General features: G+C 39.3%; 1 protein-coding gene and 1 long non-coding RNA gene across 2 annotated transcripts; one reads left to right on the top strand and one right to left on the bottom strand.

Annotated features, from left to right (window-relative positions):
• Positions 1-2,582: 2,582 nt before the first annotated feature.
• On the bottom strand, positions 2,583-17,803 carry LOC113898169. The gene is made up of 3 exons (XR_003512552.1): positions 17,528-17,803; positions 4,994-5,109; positions 2,583-2,748 (listed from the first exon to the last, which is right to left on the bottom strand). It is a non-coding gene; the product is annotated as an uncharacterized LOC113898169 (long non-coding RNA).
• A 2,546-nt stretch (positions 17,804-20,349) lies between these two features.
• Positions 20,350-24,415, top strand: FABP7 (fatty acid binding protein 7). Its single transcript, XM_027551091.1, has 4 exons — positions 20,350-20,796; positions 21,255-21,427; positions 22,073-22,174; positions 24,044-24,415. Exons 1-4 carry the CDS (start codon positions 20,724-20,726, stop codon positions 24,092-24,094), a joined length of 399 nt encoding a protein of 132 aa, XP_027406892.1. The 5' UTR covers positions 20,350-20,723; the 3' UTR covers positions 24,095-24,415.
• The last annotated feature ends 914 nt before the right edge of the window (positions 24,416-25,329 follow it).

Here is a 25,329-nt window from a genome sequence, read left to right as displayed (position 1 = left end):
TGATCCCAAGTGGTGACGGGTCATAGGGGACAAGGGAGGTGGCCATGCATTTTGTCCTTGGTTTTCACCATCTGTGCTTGCTTGCTGGCATCTTTGCTGAGAAGTCTTGTTCCTTTAAAGTTACTCAGGTTACTGCCCCATCCTGTCTACAGGCTTTTCTGGTTTCCCTTCACACTTAGCTATTTTTTTGCACCTCTTTTCAGCACATTTAGCTCAGGAAGGTTCTGTATCAGACATGTGTTAGATAATGCAAACGGCCACTTTTATTTAATGCTCAGGGATGCTGGAAGGTAAGAAGGGAACTCAACAAAGCTTCTGCCTCCTCTCACTCCATCTAAGAATCAAGGCACAGACTCTTCATCTCTCAGGTCCCTCCAACCATATAGTCGAAGATTTCTGTCCTGTGTTCCATCTCAGAACTCAGCTCGGGAAAGAAAGGCGGTGGAGGACTCTGGGCCTTAGCAGGGACTCGCAAGCTCCCAAGCTCTCTGGTTTCCTGCTCGTCTTCCTTCTTTCTCTTCTCCCAGCCTTTTCCCCAGCCCAGGTATTTCCTGATCATCTTCCTTCTTTCTCTTCTCCCATCCTTTTCCCCAGCCCAGGTAGTCTTAACTTCCTTTGGACCTTCTGAGATCTGAGCTGGAGGGCTGGCTCTTATTTCATCAGGCTTTCCTCGAGACCCGTTGTAATGCCCTTGGGTCCCTGTACCCAAATGTTCTGACTTCTGTATCTGAAAATCCACTGCCCCTCCCCAGTTTGCCACCCTGATATCCTCCCCCTCCTTTTCTCTGTGGGCACAGCTCCTCCCCAGAGGCTTAGCTGACTAGCAAAGTAATTTAATAATGTGATTCTAGAAGGCTAAGGACCAAAAACAAAGAATCAATGATTTACATTGCAAAATATATCTTGTCTGTATAAGTCTTTGTGTTCTGGGAAAAACCTGACTTTTCCTGGAGGTACGATTGTCCTTGCTGGCAGTCTCCAAAAGAGCGAGGACCAGTTTCCTATAGAGAATCTATTTCACAAGAACAGTAACTTCTTCATCACACAATACAGCCTGTGCTTCTCTGGGCGACATTTCCTCCCCTAACTCCAGGGTTAAGCCTAAGTAAGTGAGAATCACAGGCAACACCCTTGAGTAGAATTGTCAGGCATTTTAAAGGACTTTTCCTCTTTCAAGTGCTGGCCTAAACTTCTGCCATCCTTTCTTGCTCTTCTCCGGGGACATTGGCCATAATACAGGTTGAAGCTGTTCTTCAAAAATAAGCTCCGGGGACTTCGTTGATGGTCCAGTGGCTAACACTGCCCCCTCCCAATGCAGGGAGCACAGGTTCGACCCCTGGTCAGGGAACTAGATTGCACATGCGGCAACTAAGAGTTTGCATGCCACAAAAAAAGATTCCACAAGCTGCAATGAAGATATGAAAGTTGCTCAGGCTTGTCCGACTCTTTGCGACCCCATGGCCTATATAGTCCATGGAATTCTCCAGGCCTGAATACTGGAGTGGGTAGCCTTTTCCTTCTCCAGGGGATCTTCCCAACCCAGGGATCGAACCCAGGTCTCCTGCATTGCAGGTGGATTCTTAACCAGCTGAGCCACAAAGGAAGCCCAAGAATACTGGAGTGGGTAGCCTATCCCTTCTCCAGGGGATCTTCCTGACCCAGGAATTGAACCAGGGTCTCCTGTAATGCAGGCAGATTCTTTACCAACTGAGCTATCAGGGAGGCCATGGCATAGCCAAATATATATATATATATATATGTATATATACACACACACACATAGAATAAGCTCTGGTGAAAGCTCTTGCATAAAAGGTAAAGAGTTGGCTTTGCTTAGAGACCTGGTGCCTTGTATCCTTTGTCTAAGCTTCTGACACCTTTGAAAGGGCACACTATTAACAATTATGCCAGGACAGAAGGCATGAATTGGAATAGTTTTGCCCAACAGACCAAACTTCATGGCTCTTAGAGTTTACCGACAACAAACAAAGCCCTAGCCATATCTATTCCCCCCTCATGGTGATGGCCTAGTCTTTTGCCATCAACAGTTCGAGAAAACATAGGCTAAACTTTGGCTGCACAGAGTCAGGGGCCTCTCTATATTTGTTGAGTCCACCTAAGCCTGCACGGTCCCTGTTGTTTTAGCCATGGTCTCTTTTTAGGGGTCTTGGCTAAGAACAAAATGCTATTTTCACAAAGGCAAAGAAAGAGAAAAACGCTTTCTTCAGATGTCACGTTTAACAGCTATCTGAAATAATCTCTCTACAGGAATAAGTGGTTGTCTCTGATTTTACCAGAGAGTCTAAAGCCTTCTTCCAAAGTACGATCTGTGGCCTGGCTGCTACTTGATGACAGCTCTGCAAGGTGACTTGCTAGGTGTTTGTACACAGCTTTGAAAAGAAATTCAGAGCCTAAAGAATGGGCTCTAACTAAAATTTTCACTCCTTCCTAGGTGTTCTCCAGGGATTCAGAGAATTGAATCTCTGTGGCAGTTTAGAAGGCTCTGTTGACATCTGTTTCCTTCCTGATATAGCTTCTCCTGCATCTACCCAGAAAATGCAAAGCATTCAGTAGTCTGCTCACACTCAGTTGCATCACTGTCCAGCAGTTTATCTGAAATTGGCGTTGACTTCGGAGTCTGCCAGTTCTCTCCCATCTGTCACCTCAAGATGATATGGTTCCGTGGTGATTTGCATTTATTATAGACAGGCTTCTTCTATAGTAGGTAGCATTTTATTCCACAAGACCCTGTTGCATAAGAAATGCAATTTTATTTTTTATAGTCAAATTTGGTTTCAAATAGAAGTTCCACAAAGTGATTTTTACCTAATCTGTCAATTCTAGATAATTTCATCTCATTTAAACTTCTCGGCTGATGAATGTATTGTATTTCATAGAAGACTACCAGGCCAGTATTTCCTCTTTTTCTCAAATCAGATCTACAAGTTTTCTGCGTCCAGCGCCCACATGCTGACCATCCCGCCTTGCACTTCGTTTCATTGGAAGAAATATCGCTACTCTTAAGGCAACTCCTTCACTGCCCTGTAGTTCTCAGACCCTTCTACCTCCTCACGGATTTATCTCTTGAAAGTATACCCTTTTTCTTAGTTTTACACGAGAACTTCAAATAATTCATAAGGTCAGACTCTTTCAACTCAAAAGTGTTAGCTTTCAAAACTTGCTTTTCGCCTGTCTCCTTCCCTGTTCTTCAGTGGTAATAAGAGGTGCCTCGAAGTCTGGTTGGAAAGAATAATGGGATAAAAGAGCATGACCAGGGTGAAAAACACCATGGCTAAACAGTACAAAATATATTACCCTATTGCACTTTGGTGTGTAATGTCACTTTGTACAAAGTTTTGTGCTTTGTACAATGTCAAACTTTGACTTTGCCCCTGGCAGGCTCTCTGGCAGGCTGCAGAGCCTCGAGACCACTGCTGCTCCCCGCCACTCCCACGTTTGACTATCACAGGTAATGGCACCTTCTCCGTGAAGGCTGTAATGAGGGTAGCCACTGACTGCCTCAAGGGACAATCATTAGTATAGCCTTACTGTCCCTGATGTACAAGCCTCTCTGGTCATCATTCCCTATGTACTGCACTATTTTCATTAGCGTGCATGTGTGTCAGCCGCTTCAGTCCTGTCGGACTCCTTGCGACCCCATGGACTGCAGCCCGCCAGGCTCCTCTGTCCATGGGGATTCTCCAGGCAAGAATACTGGAGTGGGTTGCCATGCCCTCCTCCAGTAACACTAGCATACCAACATGCTGTAATACCTGTCATTATCCAAAAAAACTGAGAAATTCCCTGGTGGTCCCGTGGTCGGACTCTGTATGTTTCCACTGCAGGGAATACAGGTTTATTCCCTGGTCTGGGAATTAAGATCCTGCATGCTGCTTGGTGCAGTCAGAAAATAAAGTTTGCATGACTTGACATAAACTTCCAGCCACTTCCCCAAATTATGAGTTCTTCTTGAAAAACTTTTCAAAAGGCTTCTCTATACTCACTCTTCCAGTTCTTCTCTTAGCTTTTCTGGAACCCATTCTCATCACTCCTATCAGAAATATCAATGGCCTCCATGTGACCCAATCTGAAGATCAGCTCTGTCTTCATCTCTCCCAATTTCTCATTTATATTTGACAAAATTAATCAGTCACTCCCCTTGAAATTCTTCTTCCTTTGCCTTCTGATACATAAAACTATCCTTGTTTGCCTCCCACCTCACTAGCCACTTTGTTTTAAGCTTCCTTGTCTGGAATCTTCTACTTTTCCTGATTTATTAACAGAAAGTCCTTAAGGCTCAGTCATTGAATTGCTTCTCTGTGCTGTCCACATTCACTCCTTGAAACTTAAGAGTTTGATGACCTAATCCAGTCCCATGACTTTAAAGATCAATTATGTGCTTTTGGTGGCTCCAAAATGTACATTTTATTGGAAAAATCTCTCTTCTGAGCTCTAGAATGCCATATTCAAAAGTCTGCTTGGTATCTGCCTTGGATACATAATAGACATCTTACACTTATCATTTCCAATGAGAAATGCTGATTTACCCCTTATAAACCACTTTTCCCCTAGATTTTTAAAATGCACTAAATGGAATTACAATTCAATAAGTTGCTCCAGTCAGAATCTTGTAATCTTTCTTGATGCTGCCCTTTCTCTCATGTGAGACAGGACAGGAAATCTCAGCAGGGTGAGTGTCACCATTGTCCAAAGAAGATGACTGAGGACTGGGTCCTGTGGTACCATCATGACAGCCACTTCCTTCCTGGGCCCTGGCGCTTTGTCCTTTCATCTGTCTTTGGATCTTAGATGAAACTTCATGGAGAAGGAGGAGGGGATCTTTGAACTGATCTGGAGAAAAATCTAAAATGTCTCAATAATCACAAATTTTACTAAGTTTGCAAAAAAGTGAGCACATAAAGTTTTCTTCTTTTAGGTCAAAATGGGAAGTAAGTTATTAGTCAAGTTCAGTTACAGAAGAACAAAGACATACATTATTACATACAGGTCTGGGCTGCAAATTCATACCCAGTACCCCTGAGGTTTCTCTTCTTTCCGGACAGGTTGCTCAAGGAGGCTACAGGAATCCCAGTGAGTCAGCAAGGTGATCTATAAAGGAGCCAGAAGAAAATATTAATGCCCTCATTCGTATTTAATTTTATGTAAAATTAGATCTAAATTAATCTTTACTAGACATATATGAATAGATAGATAGATTGGCATTAGTCCTTTACTGAGGCACGTATCAGTCACTTGTCATGCCACGTCCCGAGGAAGACTGCTTGACAGCGAGTCCCTCATTTTTCATCCCATTTCAGTTCCATGATATACTGTATTGTACATGGACCCAACCAAGAGAATTCATAAATCATGTTATCCAGTTTTATTTAAACTAAGCATTATGAAATGAGGCAAAAAGATTGAAAATATGTCTAAGAAAATGAAGATTTAAAACAATGCTAACAGCATACAATTTAACAGCAAAAAGTGAGTGCTGGTATGTGTTTCCTGACTCCTAGTGGAAGTTCTTATCAGTCACATTCTAGGGTATAAACTGGGAGCATATAAACAGTTTTAACAAAAAATGAAAAGAAAGTTCACAATTACAAGAAGACCACTTGAAATGTGCATTTATGGCCATTATTATTGAAAGTAATACTCAAACCTAAGTGTATATTTGGCCTTGAAATAGTAGTTAACAGTAATATGGAGTCATTTACAATTAGCAATATCATATATAAAAATATTATTTATTTTGTCTTCATCTCATTCTCTTCAGTTTATATTTTATATGAGTTATGCATGCTATGTTACCATGGTAGTTAAATGTATATAAGTTATGAATAAATAAATGCACAAATATGAGGTGGATAAACATTTTATCGATGAGATGCAAGATAAAAATTATTTAGAGATCATTGCTCATTAGGACAGCAATTAGCAGGGCTACTTCTAAATCTTATAGTGGAAATAGTAGAGCTACACAGTACTTCAAGAAATTTCTTAAAGAAACAAGGCCCTTTGTGACCAACATATATTTTGTTCTCTTCTTGAGTTTTTCTTTTGAAGAGTTATAAAGCAGGATCACTAGTGTCACAAACTCAAAACGAGTCCCACGCTCTCTCATTCATTAATTTATTCAAATGTACTCATTAAGTACCTCCTGTGTGTAAAGAAAGCCCAGAGGTTCCTCCTAAGAATTTCCAAATCAAGTTACAAGCGTTCTTGGCAACAATTCTCAATTGTATTTGGCTGCCTTCTTTCCCCGCAGGGTGTATGCCAACTATGCAAATCAATTACAGAAAGGCATTTGTCACTGCTCAAACTAAAAATCTAGACAAGCAAACCAATTCTAATTAATTCCTAGTTTAAAAACTGATTTGCAATAAAGTGCTATTACTAATTTCTTCTCCTCCTCCTTTTAGCTATCTCCTTTTGATATATTAAAGTCATGTTATAAATTGTCAGAAGCATCTACTGTTAATCAGGTTAAGCAAAGGATACACATCCGGCAATAGCTATTGAGTTCTCAGTGTGACACTATTCTAAGCATTTAATTTGTATTCACTCATTTAATCCTCACAACCATGATTTAACTATGACAATGAGAGTTTTAAAGATGAACTGAGGTGCAGAAAAGTTCCCTTTAATTTTACATATGGTAAGGAGTAGAGGCAGTATTTAGCCCCTAGCAGTCTGGCCAAAGAGCAAATATCCTAAATCACTATGCTATAATACAACTCTAGACTACTTATGGTTCATTTGGCAAATGTTGTTTTTTTTCTCTTTTAATTTTATTCCCAGATGACTCAATGGTAAAGAATCCACCTGCCAATGCAGGAGATGCAGATTCAATCCCTGGGTCAGGAATATCCCCTGGAGAAGGAAATGACAACCCACTCCAGTATTCTTGCCTGGAAAATCCCATGGACAGAGGAGGCTGGTGGGTTACAGTCCATGGGGTCACAAAAAGTCAGACACAACTTAGTGGCTAAGCATGCACTCATGACCTATAGTTTACATGCAGCAAATGTGTCCATTTGAAGTGTATGGTTCGATAGTTTTGATAAACATACACATCCAAGTATCCAACAAACCAATCAACATGGAGAATATTTTTCTTTCTCTAAAATGTTCACTTATGCCTTTTTGCAAGAAACAGTAGTTGAGTAATTGCTTTTTCTTGTTTATAAAATGTCCCTCTTTATTCCTAGCAAGTTTCTTTGTTCTGGGCTTCTTTGTCTGGTTGTTTAAATTAAATAAAATTACTTTATTGTAGTATCACTATGAACAAAGATAGTGGAGGTGATGGGAGTCCAGTTGATCTATTTCAAATCCTAAAAGATGATGCTGCACTCAATATGCCAGCAAATTTGGAAAACTCAGCAGTGGCCACAGGACTGGAAAAGGTCAGTTTTCATTCCAGTCCCAAAAAAAGGCAATGCCAAAGAATGCTCAAACTACCGCGCAATTGCACTCATCTCACATGCTAGTAAAGTAATGCTCAAAATTCTCCAAGCCAGGCTTCAACAATACGTGAACCGTAAACTTCCTGATGTTCAAGCTGGATTTAGAAAAGGCAGAGGAACCAGAGATCAGATTGCCAACATCCACTGGATCATCAAAAAAGAAAAAGAGTTCCAGAAAAACATCTACTTCTGTTTTATTGATTACACCAAAGCCTTTATGTGGATCACAATAAACTGTGGAAAATTCTTAAAGAGATGGGAATACCAGACCACCTTACTTGCCTCCTGAAAAATCTGTATGCAAGTCAAGAAGCAATGGTTAGAATTGGATATGGAACAATACACTGGTTCCAAATTAGGAAAGGAGTATGTCAAGGCTGTATATTGTCACCCTGCTTATTTAACTTTTATGCAGAGTATATCATGCAAAATGCCAGACTGGATGAAGCACAAACTGGGATCAAGATTGCCGGGAGAAATATCAGTAACTTCAGATACGCAGATGATACCACCCTTATGGCAGAAAGTGAGGAGGAACAAAAGGGCCTCTTGAGGAAAGTGAAAGAGGAGAGTGAAAAGCTGGCTTAAAACTCAACATTCAGAAAACTATGATCATGGCATCAAGTCCCATCACTTCATGGCAAACAGATGGGGAAACAATGGAAACAGTGACAAACTTTTGTTTCTTGGGCTCCAAAATCACTGCAGATGGTGACTGCAGCCATGAAATTAAAAGAAGCTTGCTCCTTGGAAGAAAAGCTATGAGAAACCTAGACAGCATATTAAAATGAGACATTGCTTTGCTAACAAAGGTCTGTCTAGTCAAAGCTATGGTTTTTCCAGTAGTCACCTATGATTGTGGGAAGTGGACTATAAAGAAAGCTGAGCACTGAAGAATTGGTGCTTTTGAACTGTGGTGTTGGAGAAGACTCTTGAGAGTCGCTTGGCCTGCAAGGAGATCCAACCAGTCCATCCTAAAGGAGATCAGTCCTGAATATTCATTGGAAGGACTGATGCTGAAGCTGAAACTCTGATGCTTTGGCCATCTGATCCAAAGAATTGACTTATTGGAAAAGACCCTGATACTGCAAAAGATTGAAGACAGGAGGAGAAGGGGATGACAGAGGATGAGATGGTTGGATGGCATCACCGATTCGATGGACATGAGTTTGAGTAAGCTCCGGGAGTTGGTGATGGACAAGGAAGTCTGGTGTGCTGCCGTCCATGGAGTTGCAAAGGGTTGTACACGACTGAGTGACTGAACTGAACTGATTGAAGTATATTGCTATACTGACCAAAATGGATATAATAAAGCTACAAAATGCTAGAAATGAAAAAATGAAAAAATTTGAGAGATAAATCTGTAAGTGTGGCTTCTGCAATGTACTCCTTGTTTCAAAATTGATTTGTACAATTAAAACGAGTCTTTGCTGAGCATTTCCTTTTATGTTGACTAGGGCTATTTTATCAGCCATAAATACCTGAAAGAAAACAGCACATGTATCACTGCTGCTGCTGCTGCTAAGTCGCTTCAGTCGTGTCCGACTCTGTGCGACCCATAGACGGCAGCCCATCAGGCTCCCCCGTCCCTGGGATTCTCCAGGCAAGAACACTGGAGTGGGTTGCCATTTCCTTCTCCAATGCATGAAAGTGAAAAGTGAAAGTGAAGTCGCTCAGTCGTGTCCAACTCTTAGCAACCCCATGGACTGCAGCCCACCAGGCTCCTCCATCCATGCGATTTTCCAGGCAAGAGTACTGGAGTGGGGTGCCATTGCCCTCTCCGACATGTATCACTACAACAATTTAAAATGAAAGCTTTTGCCAATGACTAGTATACAGCTCCTCATTAAGTAAACAATCAAATTTTTAGTAAAACTCATGTTGAAGAGAATTTTATGAGATTTCCAGGTTAAACTTAGAATTGTTTACTTGACAAATTCAAACATAGCTATTTAGTTCTTTCTCTTTTCCCCAACTCCATCTTCCTAAAAAGATTATGTTTTTAATCTCAAATTTTTACATCAGGGACTTCCCTAGTGGTCCAGTGGTTGAGACTTCGCCTTTCAATGTACGGGGTGTGGGTTTGATCCCTGGTCAGGGGGCCAAGATCCCACATACCTCTTGAACAAAAAGCCAAAACATAAAACAGAGGCAGTATTGTAACAAATTCAATAAAGACTTTTAAAAAATTTTGCATCAATAGAATTGTTTTATTTTCTCTGAATTAGAATCCTGAATGCCTCTGGGTGTTGCTAAATACTGACTGGGTGCATCTGGGTGAGTGCATAAGATATGACATATGAGGCTCCTACAAGGTGACTGATAACATAAGTAGGTCAAAGTTCTCTTAACTTCTCAGATAGAGTTTCCATAAAGCTGAACTTGAAAATGGACTAACATAATGTAGAAGTACTGAAGAATTCTAGGGCATTAGAGAAAGAAGAAACCTAAATTGATGACCCAGTATAACAGCATCATTTCCAGACAAAGATACAAATGTTAAAGGGGTTACATAATTTACCTAAGGATAGATATATAGATAGCTAGTATAAGAAATCCTGTGTTTTGAACCTAGACAGTAGTCAAAACAAGAAAATCTTCTCTTAATAGGTTTTTCATGTAGGGCAGCAGAAGATTATTTTATTAATTTATCTAAATGCTGGTTGTGAACAGATATAAGATTAAAGGTGACAATCCCTAGGTTATGGAGTTTTGCTTCATTTTGTTTTTAATTATTTTTACAGCCAAAGACTATCTTGAAGAGACTGGGAGTGTAAACTTATACATGGAAGACAAACACATTGCTGAAAGAAGTACCACAGTTTTTAATAAATGGAGCTAAAACCTATGGTTTCTAAATGGAAAGACTGCATGTAACTGTGATTCAATCCTTTCTGAAAAATTTATAAATTTTAACTCAATTCTGACCTGTTAACATTTTGAAAAGATGTTTAAAGAGACAGAAGGATTATTCTCTCCTGAAGGATGCTGAAGATCCCAAACTGAAGAATTACTTCAGTATTTTATGACCTATCTCCTTTTTGATAAAAATTGCATGCCTTCCCTTGATTTTTAAGTCAAAACAATGCAATTTTGAACATAGTTTCTTAAACTGAACACATTGTCTCTTTCAACATTCAGGATCCTCAGCCTCAAGGAAGGGACGTGTGCGTGTGTGTGTGTGTGTGTGTGTGTGTGTGTGTGTGTGTGTGTATGTATCTTTCCTATGGGTTGGAATATTAGTCATAAAAAATGAAACCTTGCCATTGTGACAAGACAGATGGATCTAGAAGACATTATGGTAAATAAGTCAGACAAAGGCAGACACCATGTGATCTCACTTATATGTGGAATCTAAAATACAAAACAAACCAGCTGACAAAACGATGTGAAAACAGACTTGTTGGTACGGAGAACAAACAGTGGTTGCCAGAGGGTAGTGGGAGGGGAGAAACAGGTGAAGTGGATTAAGAGGTAAAAATCTCCACTTATAAAAAAGAGAAGCCATGAGGATGTAATACACAGCATAAGGATATTATTTTAGTAACTTTTTATGGATCAAAAATAACGTTTTGTTTGAAGTTATTGTGTGATCATTTCATAATTTATGTGAGTGCCAAATCACTATGTGGCACGCCAGAAACTAACATAATACTGTACATCAACTAGCTTTCACCAACAAAACAGAAAAGTGCTGGTTATTATTCAGAAACCAGACTCTGATGATGGGGATTTGGAAACAGTTTGACAGCAGACCTTGATCTTGTCTCTCGGCAGACACAAGTCAGCTAGGCTATCATGACTGATATATGCAATCAGATTTTATGGCTTTGCAGGAGAAATTTAAGTGTAGAGTAAATTGAGTTCTCAAATCCAATGTCTAATATATTCTCTTCCTACAGACAAGTAGCACATGAGGATGGTATAATGAAAATGAGTGCTTACTAATTTTCAAAGAGAAAATCTCTTCTATGTTCACAATATGATGAAAAAAATTGAGCCACCACTTAAAAAAAGTTTCTGTATCAACCCCACTCCAGTACTCTTGCCTGGAAAATCCCATGGGCGGAGGAGCCTGGTGGGCTGCAGTCCATGGGGTCGCAAAGAGTCTGACATGACCAAGCAACTTGACTTTCACTTTTCACTTTCACGCATTGGAGCAGGAAATGGCAACCCACTCCAGTGTTCTTGCCTGGAGAATCCCAGGGACGCAGGAGCCTGGTTGGCTGCCATCTATGGGGTCGCACAGAGTAGGACACGACTGAAGCGACTTAGCAGCAGCAGCTCTATATTTATTTGGTTTCTAAAGGCTCCAATGAAAAACTATGGTCAGCCATATTTCTTCTAATGATTTATGAATATCTGATTGAATATTGGATTTCCCCTTATATTTATGTATTCTTATTTGAATTATATTTGATTCAAAAATATTGCTAGAATTAGAGAGCTTGTGTTCTACTTTCACTAATTATGTCAAATAATGAGGCATTTTGATCTATATATTGGTACCTATTTTTTAACTACACGGGTTTGAACCCTGGGTTAGGGAGACTTCCTGGTGCAGGAAGTGGAAACCCATTCCAGTACTCTTGCCTGAAAAATCCCATGGACAGAGGGAGCCTGGCGGGCTACGGTCCAAGGCGTCGCAAAGAGTCAGACACGACTGAGCAACTGAACATGCATGATTTTTTAGCATACAGAAAGTTTTTCTCAATTGTCATTTAGTTCATTACATATCTGATTCCAATTGTTTGGGAAGTGAAAGTCACTCAGTCGTATCTGACTCTTAGCAATCCCATGGACAGCCCATGGAATTCTCCAGGCCAGAATACTGGAGTGGGTAGCATTTCCCTTCTCAAGGGGATCTTCCCAATCCAGAGATGGAACCCAGGTCTCCTGCATTGCAGGAGGATTCTTTACCAGCTGAACCACAGGGAAACCCAATTGTTTAGATGTCTTTATTAGTAATATCTATAATTAGGGTGTATTCTCCTTCTCTTTATGTCTATTATTTTCACTTTGATCATTCACTATATCTCTCAATATTCTAGAAATTCTCTTCAAACAATATTATGCTATGTATTAATATTACTATCTCCACCGCAGGATATTAGCTATTTCCAAATGGTAAATTAATATGAGGAGCAGAAAATTTGTGACATTCTGGCATTTTCTTAACAATTTCAAATGTAGGCTTACTCTTCAATAAATCAATGGGTGCTAGCATTTGTTAAGTCATTCCTATGACTTAACAAAAATAATGTAATCATAATAATGGTTTTAACAAGTTGTTTTGGAAATAAGCAATAAATTAATTAATATCCTATTTTATTTTAATTTTATATCACTAACATTCAAAGATAATGTTTAGACTAGGTTGAGGAAAAGTAAATGCAGCTTCAGACCGTGAATTTTAAATCATTATGACTAGGCTCAAAGACATCTTTATTAATCAAATTAGGAACCATTACAATCAACACATGTTTACCAATAAGAAATAAGTTTGTTTGTTCTTGCCGCATAAAAATTTGTGCTTTGGGATTCAACAAACTTTTGGAAAGCATTTTCTGCTTCTGGCTAGTTGTGGAAGAGCTTTCCCTGCAAAAAGTTGTTGAGATGCTTGAAGAAGTGGTAGTTTGGTGGCAAGAGGTCAGGTAAATATGGTAGATGAGGCAAAATTTCATAGCTCAGTTTGTTCAGCTTTTGGAGCGTTGGTTCTGCAATGCGTGGTCAGGCATTGTCATGGAGAACTGGGCCCTTTCTGTTGACTAATGCAACCTGCAGTTGCATTTCTGCAATACTGGCAGTTTTCAGGGCATCTCATCAATTTGCTGAGTACACCTCTCAGATGTAACGGTTTTACCAGTTTTCAGAAAGCTGTAGTGGACCAGACTGGCAGCAGACCACCAAACAGTGACCATGACCTTTTTTGAGTGCAAGTTTGACTCTGAGAAGTGCTTTGGAACTCCTTCTCATTCCAACCACTGAGCTGGCCATTGCTGGTTGTCATATAAAATCCACTTTTCATCACAAGTCACAATCCGATTGAGAAATGGTTTTGTTGTTGTTGCATAGAATAAGAAGTGACAAGAAAAGCCAACAAGATGGCTTTTTTGATTTGCATTTAGTTCATGAGGCACCACTTATCCAAATTTTTCATCTTTCCAATTTGCTTCAAATGCCAAATGACTATAGAATGGACGATGTTGAGTTCTTGGGTAATTTCTCCTATAGTTGTAAGATGATCAGTTTCGATGATCCTCTCAGTTGTTCGCTGTCAACTTCCGATAGCCGGCCACTGTGCTCCTCATCTTCAAGGCGCTTGTCTCTGCAAAACTTCTTGAACTACCACTGCATTGTATGCTTGTTAGTAGTTCCTGGGCCAAGTGTGTTGTTGATGTTGTGAGTTGTCTCCACTGCTTTACGACCCATTTTGAACTCAATTAAGAAAATTGCTTGAATTTGCTCTTTGTCTAACATCACTTACCTAGCCTAAAATAAATATAAAATAAGTAGCAAGTAATGTCATTAGCAAAAAAAAAAAGCAAGAAATATGCATAAAAGTGATGTTTAAAAAACCACGTTTATTTAAGAATGTATTCCAACATCAAACAGAAAAGTTCAACAATGCAAATTACTTTTGCACAAACCTAATATTCCTATGCTTTCCAATTAGTTATTGGGTAAAAAATACCATGAATCTCAATGGCCCATTTATAATTTTTAATGATGTTACTGATCAAACTATATCAAGAGCTGTTCCAATAAATTGTCTTGAAAATTACATGTTGCAGAGACTTAAATTTTAGATGGAACATATTATTCAAGGATTCCTTTTCTTCTAGAAAACAAGCATGAAAATATCTTATTCACAAGAGGCCCAGGTAGACCAGATACTTTCTGCAACAAGACTTCTCAGTGTCTTCAGAAGTGTCTCCATTTAAATTAATTGAGTGGCTTAATTTTATAAATCTTGATAATTTGCACTCTGATAGATTATATTCTCCATTACTACACAGAATTTTACTTGTTAGCATTGGTTTAATTAATGTTTCATTCTTAGGATAGTTGGATCATGTTTCTTCCTTGCTGGTATCTCATGGCACATTATTTTTTATTTAAAAATATTTTTCTTTCCAGTTTGAGATATAATTGATTTATACCATGGTATAAGTGTATTGTGTAATACACATAATTTTAAATGTGAAGCTATCCTTGGTATAAGTTACACACCATTTCTGAAATGATAGGGCAATAATAGTATCACTGTTCCCTTAGTCTTTTCTTGTATTTTGCATTGAAGAAGTATGAGAATCCAAATTAATGTGATTCTGACAGACTATACTATTTATTTTATAAGGCATTAAATGTAATTAGCATATGCAGAATTTCAACTTAAAATTTTGTTTTTCAGTACAAAGTTCAGCATTATCCCAGACTACCTATTTAAAAATCTCTCTGGATAACTTCGAAGGTGAAAGTGAAATGAAAGTTGCTCAGTCATGTCCGACTCTTTGTGATCCCATGTATAAGTAGTCCATGGAATTTTCCAGGCCAGAATACTGGAGTGGGTAGCCTCTCCCTTCTCCAAGGATCTTCCCAACCCAGGGTTCCCAGGTCTCCTGAATTACAGGTAGATTCTTTACCAGCTGAGCCACAAGGGAAACCCAAGAATACTGGAGTGGGTAGCCTATCCCTTCTCCAGGGGATCTTCTCCACCCAAGAATTGAACTGGGATCTGCTGCATTGCAGGTGGATTCTTTACCAACTGAGCTATCAGGGAAGCCCCTGGGTGACTTTAGAGTCTGCATTATTATCAGTCTCTCCAAGTGACTCTAATGATTACCTACTTTAAGATATTTCCAGCCATCTAGGATCTCTATCGGAGAAGGCACTGGCGACCCACTCCAGTACTCTTGCCTGGAGAATCCTAGGGACTGAGGAGCCTGGTGGGCTGCCGTCTATGGAGTCACACAGAGTCGGACACGACTGACGTGACTTAGCAGCAGCAGCAGCAGCAGCAGGATCTCTATCTTTTCTTTATAACCCTAAACTTAACTTTTTAAACAAACATTTTAAAAGCATATCCAGTTATCTCTAGTTTGTGGATAGGTTGACCTTTGATCCCACTGCCTTCTGTGGTTTTCTCTGCTCTGCGGAGGCAGCAGAGAGCAAAACAACATTTCCCAATCTCCTCTCTGGTATGTATGCCTGTGATTAGTCAGTCGTGTCTGACTCTTTGTGACCCCATGGACTGTAGCCCACCAGACTCCTCTGTCCATGGAGTTCTCCATTCAGCCCTGCCTAGCGTGCATGCTTGGGTAAGACTTGAATTCAAAACTCAGATTTAACTGAGAGAAAATGCACCCCAGACATCTACTTTGCTCCTGAGATCTGGCCCATGTGACATGCCTCTGGAATCACTGTTTCTGGGAGATGCTCCTCTGTTCCTGAATGACAGCTAAGGCGAGAGATTTCTCCCACCAGCAGGTGGGGAAGCAGCTTCCTGATTCCCCAGACTTCTGATTTTAGTAGAGAAAACCCTTTCCTTAGGAGGCCAGTTTCTATGATGCAGTGGTGTGTTCTGGGAGTATTACTCAAAGCTCAGCTCAGTCTATCTAACCATCTCATACTCTGCTTTTGCCTTCAATCTTTCTCAGCATCAGAGTCTTTTTCAGTGGGTCAGCTCTCCACATCAGGTGGCCAAAGTATTGGAGCTTCGGCTTCAGAAACAGTCCTTCCAGCAAATATTCAGAGTTGATTTTCTTTGACTGGTTTCATTTCCTTGCAGTACAAGGGACTCTCAAGAGTCTTCTCCAGCACCACAGTTCAAAAGCATCAATTCTTCAGTGCTCAGCCTTCTTTATGGTCCAGCTCTCACCTTCGTATATGACTACTGGATCTCTTTACGAATTGCAGTCTTGTGGTGAAATAGCTTGCATAACTCAATGAAGCTATGATCCATGACTGCAGAGTCACTCAAGATGAATGGGTGATAGAGAAGAGTTCTGACAAAACATGGTCCTCTGGAGAAGGAAATAGCAACCCAGTATTCTTGCTTGGAGAATTCCATGGACAGTATGAGGAAGAGTTTTTAGGTATCCTTATCAAACAGGACTATATCCTGGATTGCCACTCCCTTCTCCAGGGGATCTTCCTGACCCAGGGATCAAACCTGGGTCTCCTGCATTACAGGCAGATTCTTTACCATCTGAGCCACCAGGGAAGCCCATCATACAGGACAGGAAGGATTATATAGGTTGCAAAGAGAGGAAAAGTTTGAATAGAAACTTGGAAAAGACCATTTATACAATTGCTTTCATTCTTATTTTTTGAAGTTCTCTGATTCTCTATGTCCACACTCTATATTTGTTCGTACCTTTAACATTGTAGAACAAACACTATGAACTTGATACTGTAACAGAAGATAAGGATAGAGCACAATGGATAATAAAAGACATAGATGCTAAAATAGATGCTCCAGGGAACTCATGTTCTAATGAGAGAGAATGATATTCAACAATTAGCTACACAAGCATTTAATTACATTTATGACACATTTAAAAAGATATAAACAAAACCATAGGTGACATAATTGGGGTTCTGATCGTCTTCTCAGAGTGAATATTTGAGTTAACCTCTAAAAGACAGTTGGAAAGTAACCAGGGGACTTGAGAGGAGCATTTTCTCAGCAGAGTTGTGGCAATATAGACAGCCTGAAGAGAGGGAAGGTCCATAACTCTTTCCTAAACTAACTTGGAACAAATTTCTCTCCCAAGTCTCTTTGTTAGATCTAGAAGCAGGTAAAGGACTTCTGCATTTTATGCCCAAGAAAATATGGAGAGTGGAATACTAGGACAAAGGGAGGTAAACAAAGCTTGTCTTTATTAGGTTTCCACACTTCAGTAGAAGAGGATGAAACAGCACTTCTTTTCAAGATTGTGCCACACCTGCAGGTGTATCTCCTCTCTGGTCTAGTCCACATTTTAAAAAACATAACAATATAAAAATTTCACAACAACAAGGCACAGACAAGTCACAGGTCTTTTTCTACACACCTCCTCCTGTTGAATTCCATCATCCATATCGCGTTCACTCCGGCTTGAAGGTCGGAGTCTTAACCATTTCTGAAGCCTAGAGTTGGTTTTGCTGGTTGGTTGCTTGAGGGGAGAGACCGTGGTGCACTAGACAGACCACAGTTGCAGCAAAAGGTGTTGGCTGAGGATATTGGCTATCACGAGTCATTCATTAACTGTGGGTCAATAAATAGTGCCTTCATGGTGTAACCACATATCATGTCCAACTAGAAAGATAATCTATTAGCATTTTCTTTTGTGTTATTTGGTAACAAAAAGAAACTCAAAACCACTACAATATTGTAAAGTAATTAGCCTCCAGTTAAAATAAATACATTTATATTAAAAAAAAAAAAAGAAAAGAAACTCAGGCAAGCACTTTGAATGTTATTTAATCTCTTTTGGTGAAGATACTTGGATATTTTATAGGAAATAGTTCCGAGACCTTGGCTGGCTTACTTGGCTCAAGAACAGTGTTAAAATTTTATTAAAACCTTCTGTTACCTTAAGAAAGAAAAAATTTCATAAAGCAGGTGCCTGGAGATTCAGCCTCATGTGGAGATTTTGTCAAGATCTCCCAAAGCAACTTTCTTTGTTTCTTTTATTTCACTATTAAAAATAGTCTTTATAAATAGATTCTTTAGAGTCCATATTAACTATATAATGGTAATAGTCCTGAGAGAAGGGTCATTCTGTCAGATTCTTTCCTTGTTTAAATCTGTGGATGTACTTATAATATAAAAGCCATAGCAGGATCATAAATTACTCCTAGGTTTAGAAAAATTGAAAAACAATCTATTATTAATACTTGAATCCTCCTTAGCAGAACACAATCTTTTCTCTATTCTTTTACTATCTCTTTTAATAAAATCCTCAATAAACAGAGCAAGTTACCTATTATTTGAAAGCAATTATTCTTGGTTGTAAATCTATGGTATCTTGAACAATTAAAAATAGTAAGATTAAATGTGTCAGTTTAGGTTAGGAAATTACAAAATAGTCAAGTGGCTTTTCCTAAAATTTTTGTTATAAACATCTGCATAGCAATATTCTCTTCTGCTTATTACTAAATTAATACATTATTCCAAAAAATTTATCTCTAAGTTGCTGGACTTTCATGTTTTATATAAGGTGTAGAAAAATTGCATTACAGAAATATACGCTTTAAGTTAGAATAAGTATATCAAAAGCTACTTATCTAAAGAATGGAAGACATAAATTAGGTAAACAAATATTTCAGCATCACAATCAGTAAGGAGCAATGATGAGTATGTCTTAGACCTGGTCCCTTCTCTCAACAATCTTGATCTTATATTTCTGGACTATGAAAAAGAAATGATCTATTACATTTTAGGATAATAATTAACTATTCCACCAGCTTAAATATGTTTTATTAAGTGGAACATAGAAGAGCATTTTGATGTAACAAAATAAATTGGTTTGAGAACTTCTACCATAAAGATGGTTTGTGTAAATGGATAAATTAGTGGCTTAGATTTAGAAAAAAAAAAAAGAATGTATGAACATTTCCTAGGTGGGGCTATCTTCAGGGAGTTGGTTTAAAAAGGCTGAAATGATGTCAGATGTGTCTGATGTTATTGCAAGCTTTGCTCCCTCTGGGCTTATTTCATTTCAGATTTTCAGACTTTTTACTGTAGCCTCTGGTAACTTCAGGTTCCTGTCAGCACAACAGCAAGTCCTGTCTAGTGCCCATGGCAAGTTTAGGGGACTATAGATAGTCATTGACTGGAAGGTTTGAGCTCCAGAAAATGAAAGTGAAAGATGCTCAGTTGTGTCCGACTCTTTGAGACCCCATGGACTGTACAGTCCATGAAATTCTCCAGGCCAGAATACTGGAGTGGGTAGCCTTTCCCTTACTCCAGGGGATCTTCCCAACCCGGGGATGGAGTCTCCTGCATTGCGGGCGGATTCTTTCCCAGCTGAGCCACAAGAGAAGCCGAAGAATGCTAGAGTGGGTGGCCTATCCCTTCTCCAGGAGATCTTCCCAACCCAGGGATCGAACCGGGGTCTCCTGCATTGCAGGCGGATTCCTTACCAGCTGAGCTATCAGGGAAGCCCCTGGACTCCCGTACCAAAGCCAGACTCTTCTGATTCCCACTGCTGCTCTAATTCTTCCCCTCACTCTACTGCTAACACAACCAGCAAACAGATGTAGATGTGACCTCGGGAAATCAAAAGGTTCTAGCGTGCAGGTCATTCAAAATCTTATTGGATGAACTTCTGTCCAGTTTATGTGAAGGAGTGCGGGAAAGAGTGGGTTCTGCTTTATTTCTATAGCTCATTAGTGAATCCTAACCATACTCTCCCTTAGGTCCCTTTTCCATCTCAGTCTGGTTCTCATCTCCTTAGAAAGAAAAACGGGATCTTTAAATTCACTCAGTTCATGTTGGGAAGAGGCCAAAATCAGGGTCCCATTAGTACTCCGCTGGAGGAGTCTTTCAGCAGCACAGTCTAGGAGAGGCATTTATGTCTCCTCCTTCTCGTCTTTCCCTGGCTTGGCATATTCTAGCTCGTGTTTTGCTCTTCCTATTAATATGAGAGAAAAATAAAAGACACTATTCATCTTCTTTTGAAAAGTTTGGCATTTCAGTGGTTTTCTTGAAGTGGGGGTGGGGGTGGGGGGTCCTCATTTGTAACCAGCTTTGCCATGAACGGAAATCAATCTGAATGTCCTATTGTGCTTTTTTTTTTTTCTTTTCTCACAGCCTGAAATGGCCTTTGCCAAGTTTTCAAGCTGAATCTGAAAGACCCTCTCATTTTCCACTCCCTGCCTCCAGCCTCATTGAACCTTTGCAGAGATTTCTCAGGCTGAAGAAGGGCTGCGCTGCGAGGACTGAGAGGAACGCGACCTACTCCGCTAACCCAGTGGCCTGAGCCAATCACAAAGAGGATTGGAACCTCCCGAGCCTCCCGCCCCTCTCCCTTCCCATCCCCTGCCCCTTCAACAACCTCCGGGAAAGAGGGACGCCGGAGGGATGTGTTTGGGATGTGTTTGCAATTCAAATCCTTGGCTTTCTGCCAGCCTCTTTTCTAAATAAAAGGCAGGAGCTGCGGTGAGGGGCAAAGGGGTCTTTGGAATTGCAGTGGCCCTGACATCCGGAGATACCCTTATCCGCCGCTTTTATCTGCTTCCGAAGCAAACGGGGAAAGAGCAAGGATGGTGGAGGCTTTCTGTGCTACCTGGAAGCTGACGGAGAGTCAGAACTTTGATGAGTACATGAAGGCGCTTGGTAGGTAAAACTAAGATGTGCTGATCTCTTCTTAAACTTGCAGCTTCAGATACTCGCAGATTCCTTTTTTCACCCATCCGATTAGCAAGAGACAAAAGCAGATCCCATTGTCATAATCACGTGCTGTGCTGATTTTAAAAAACCATTTTCCACGGAAGGGCTTTTTAAATCTGGCATTTGTCCGCTTTCTTGCCTAGGGCCAAGTATTCTGTGAAGAATGTGAAGTTTCTGTGCCTTTTCAGCTTTTTTTTTTCCAGCATCCTATTATTTATGCTTCCAAATTGGCAATCCACATATGACAAAGGCTCAGTAGTCGTCTAGCATAACTGATGGGCTAAACGTACTTTAATGAGACTTACACTTTACGACCTGGATTCCAGAATAGGAAAGTGGATTCCTACTTCATGAGCTATTTTGGAAGTTGCCACCAACTGTATTGCTTCTTTTTGCTATTTTAGGTGTGGGCTTTGCCACTAGGCAGGTGGGCAATGTGACTAAGCCAACAGTGATCATCAGTCAGGAGGGGGACAGAGTGGTGATCAGGACTCAAAGCACATTCAAGAACACAGAGATTAGTTTCCATCTGGGAGAAGAGTTTGATGAAACCACTGCAGACGACAGAAACTGTAAGGTAAGGAGCCGCTCCTTCCTCTGGGGTGGGGAGGAGAGGAGAGAATAACTGTTTTTTTTTTTTCCCTAGATGATGGGAAGTGGAAAATGTTCTCAGTATTTCACTTCAGAGAGAAAGACCCAGGGTTAATTTTGCATTCTAGTGTCCCATAGCTTATGTTCTGAATAATGGGCAACTACCATAGCTCAAAGCTCCAATCTGTTTCTTTACCACGTCTTTCTCTCATTTTGCATCAAATCTGTATTTCAGAAAGTATTTCATCGTGTTCATTTAAAAGAAAGATTGTACTTTGTTTAATCTCTCTTTTGCCTCAAGTTGGCTTCATCAATAGTTTACTTCATTCTAAGACCCTGTTTAAAGGAGTAGGATGATTCTTCAGAAAGCACTAGTTTAGGATTTTTATTTCTGATAATTTATGTGCCTGATAATTTTTGCATCTAAATGAACACATTTCAATCGAATTATGATTTCTTAGAGTTTTCTCAGAGTTTTAACCCTGGAAGCAACAGAGGAAATGGTACTATTGTGATAATTGATCACTATTCATTCAACTATTACTCTTTGAAAAATCAATTTGTTTGACTTCCATATCAGAAATCTGATCTGTACCTATTGCTATGTTCTGCATTTTGTTGGTGGTCTCAGTCTGTTGTTAGCCTGGATGGAGACAAACTTGTTCATGTACAGAAATGGGATGGCAAAGAAACAAATTTTGTAAGAGAGATTAAGGACGGCAAAATGATCATGGTAAGTAGAGCAATTCCCGATTCCGGCTTCTCCTCCTACCCCCACCGCCCCTCAAATTTCCCATCTCCTTCCTTGTCCCTCCTTCCCTCCTTTTCTCCCATCTTTCCTTTTTTTAATAACATTAAGTCACTAGCAAGGGTATTTAATCATGTGAAATTTTTATATTTTAGCTTATAAAAGTTTTACAAGTTCAGGACAGATAATTTAGAATATAACAGGAAAATGTAACAAAAATATAAAATTCCCTTCTACTGCCCCCTCAGAGAGAACTATTTTGATATTGCTTCCCTTCAGCCCTTTTTAATTTTATAAGATGCCTTTAAAACATGTCTATTCAATACTAGATAGTCTTGTAAAAATTATAAAATAGAAAATAGTTGAAAAATAATGTATCTAATAGTGGAGTAGCATCATAAACTGGGGAAAATGTTTTATCCTCATCTAGCACCCTAGACACTTTTTTGGGTGAGTTGAGTAATAGATGACATTGAAGAAGTCAATACATCATTTTGGATTTTTTTCTTGGATGGGAGTTGCTTTACATATTCCTTCTGAGATAATAGCAGGATGGGTTTTTCGTTTTTGTTACTTAAGACTATTGACTAGTTTTCTTCTCCTTCCCTTGACTACCAGCTGTTCTAGGTTCAGATAGAGGACTTACATATTCACATTTCTTTCCTGGGTGGAAGTGGGGAGCAGAGGGACAGTTTTCCTTTCACGTTGACAAATATTTGGCCACATTTTTCTGCAGTGATCATCATCACCAAAAAGAGAGAGAGATAGAGCGATTCATTTATAAAAGATTCAACTGGAAGTTCTCCAGTTCTCCTTTATGCTTTTTTTCTTTATTTTTTTCCTGAATACAAAAAAGTAGATAGTTCAGCTTTGGTATGTATGACTGTGATCAGGCATGACTGAGTTGAAAAAAGGAAATGAAAGTAATGGGTGACAAGGGCATGGTATCCTCTCGAAAATCATAGGACTCCATGAAAATGATGAACACTAAAAAACACTACATTTTGTAAAGAGGATTTATAGCAATTCTTCGAGTTGGATTTGACACAAGAGCCCACGGTGCACATTATAGCTACATTACCACCAAGGTTCACACAGCCTAAAGCACGACAGTCAAAGCAGTGAGAACATTTGGACGTTTGCCTTTTCCTGCGTTTGGACCAAGTCATTGCAAATACCATTTGTCTAAAAACTTCAAAATTTATCTAGGTCATGAATTGTAAACTATTATGAGAACCTACTATAAATTTTATGCACTTTTAAAAGAAAGAGCTAAAATGCTCCAATTACCCTGATAATTTAAGGCAAAAGGAATTCTTTTGACCTGAATCTAGATAGTTAATCTAAGTTTTTTTTTCATATTTCTTTCAGAGATATGAACTATGTATACATGTCACTCACTCAATAAATATAAGGGTTTCTTTTTAGAAAATGAAGATGTAGAAGAAAAATGAAAATGTTTTTATACAACATTTAGGGCTTCCCCAGTGGCTCAGCAGTAGGTATTCTGCCTGTAACGTAGGAGATGCAGGAGACGTGGGTTTGATTCTTGGATTGAAAAGATCCCCTGGAGGAGGAAATGGCAACTCACTCCAGTACTCTTGCCTGGGAAAATCCCATGGACAGAGGAGCCTGGTGGGCTACAGTCCATAGAGTTGCAAAGAGTTGGACATGACTGAGCATACAACGTTTAATGTTTGTAAATGCCATTATTCTTTTGTATAATACTTAAATCATATATATGACAATCTTTAAGATAATAATATGATAATATTTAAACTAATATGATAATCAGTAGGTACAACCACTGATGTACCTGTGTAAGAAGATTTGGTTATCTTTGGAATCTTTCAGACTCTTACTTTTGGCGATGTGGTTGCTGTTCGCCATTATGAGAAGGCATAGAAAACATCCTGACCTGGGGCTGGAGAAGCTCTACAATATTTCTGTTTACTCAAGTCTCAGTGTTAAACTGCTATTACAGTGCGGCTGATCACTAATTAGAAGGTTATCTTGGTGTGGAGGTGGAAAATGATGACTTTAAACCTTGTTTTAAAAACTTGTTGCTGCAAGCAATCAAAGCCATCTTTGATATGCAAATTTATCACATTTTATAATTCACATTAAGTTTTTAAGCTACTGTTTTTAAAATCAAGAAAGGAATACGTACTATAATTTCCATTGGAATGCAAATCAAATTGGAATAAAAAAATCTTACACCCGTGAGAAATGTGTTGCTGTTTTTAATATCACTCACTAATCTGGCTGGGAGTTGTATATTAGAAAGTTTTAAGTAAAATAGCCTTTTTTTTTTTTCTTCTGGTATAACATTAGGCTGGGGAAGTTAGCACTTTGCTTAAAATACTAATTTAAAATATAAGCAACATGTAAAGTAGATAGCTAGTGGGAAGTGGCTATATGACACAGGGAGCTCAGCCTGGTACTCTGTGCTGGCCCAAAAGGGTGGGGTAGGAGAGGGTGGGAGGGAGGCTCAAGAGGGACAGGAAATATATATATAGTTATGACTGATTGCAGTTGTTGTACAGCAGAAACCAACACAACATTGTAAAATAATTAGCCTCCAATTGAAAAAAAAGATCAGAAGCCTAGGGAAATGTACAAAATGTTTGGGTTGGAACTTCCATAGACAGTTTGGCTAGGATCCAAAGGAGATTTGTTATGGTAAGCTAAGCTGCACAAATGACCTCTTGATACTAAAAACAGGTAGTCTGAAGAAGCAAGCTGATATACATGAAAATGCCTTATTAAAAAGTAAATATAATCAAAGTCTCATATAATCAAAATGTCATGTAATTCAAGTTTCTTATTGAAAGGTAAATAGAAACAGGCAATGAATTTTATCCCAGACCATAAAGATGTGTCTCCAGGCAAGTACATTGAGCTGAACTAAGTTGAGAAGTGCTATAATGGATAAAATGGAGTGTGCAAAGGGCATCTGAATTCCTTTGTGTGTGTGTGTGGTAGTAGGGAAGCAGGGAGGTGGGGGAGGTTGGTGGAATTGAGTTGACCAAAGGAAAGTAAATACCTGTTTATGACTGGTTAAGATTTGCATTTGTAAACTACAAATGTTATTTTGTAGTTTATTGTTTACAAGATGATTTTTGTACATTTTCTCAAAC

This window comes from Bos indicus x Bos taurus, chromosome 9, assembly GCF_003369695.1.
Source record: "Bos indicus x Bos taurus breed Angus x Brahman F1 hybrid chromosome 9, Bos_hybrid_MaternalHap_v2.0, whole genome shotgun sequence".
Classification (NCBI taxonomy): domain Eukaryota; kingdom Metazoa; phylum Chordata; class Mammalia; order Artiodactyla; family Bovidae; genus Bos; species Bos indicus x Bos taurus.
Note: the sequence above shows the minus strand (reverse complement) of the source record. Positions and strands in the feature narration are given on the sequence as shown.

Excerpts from the sequence above, each read along its gene's own strand:
- FABP7 (XM_027551091.1), top strand. The coding sequence starts at position 20,724 with ATGGTGGAGGCTTTCTGTGCTACCTGGAAGCTGACGGAGAGTCAGAAC. Across the intron at positions 20,797-21,254 it reads TGAGTACATGAAGGCGCTTG|GTGTGGGCTTTGCCACTAGG; the intron begins GTAGGTAAAACT and ends TTGCTATTTTAG. Across the intron at positions 21,428-22,072 it reads CAGACGACAGAAACTGTAAG|TCTGTTGTTAGCCTGGATGG; the intron begins GTAAGGAGCCGC and ends TGGTGGTCTCAG.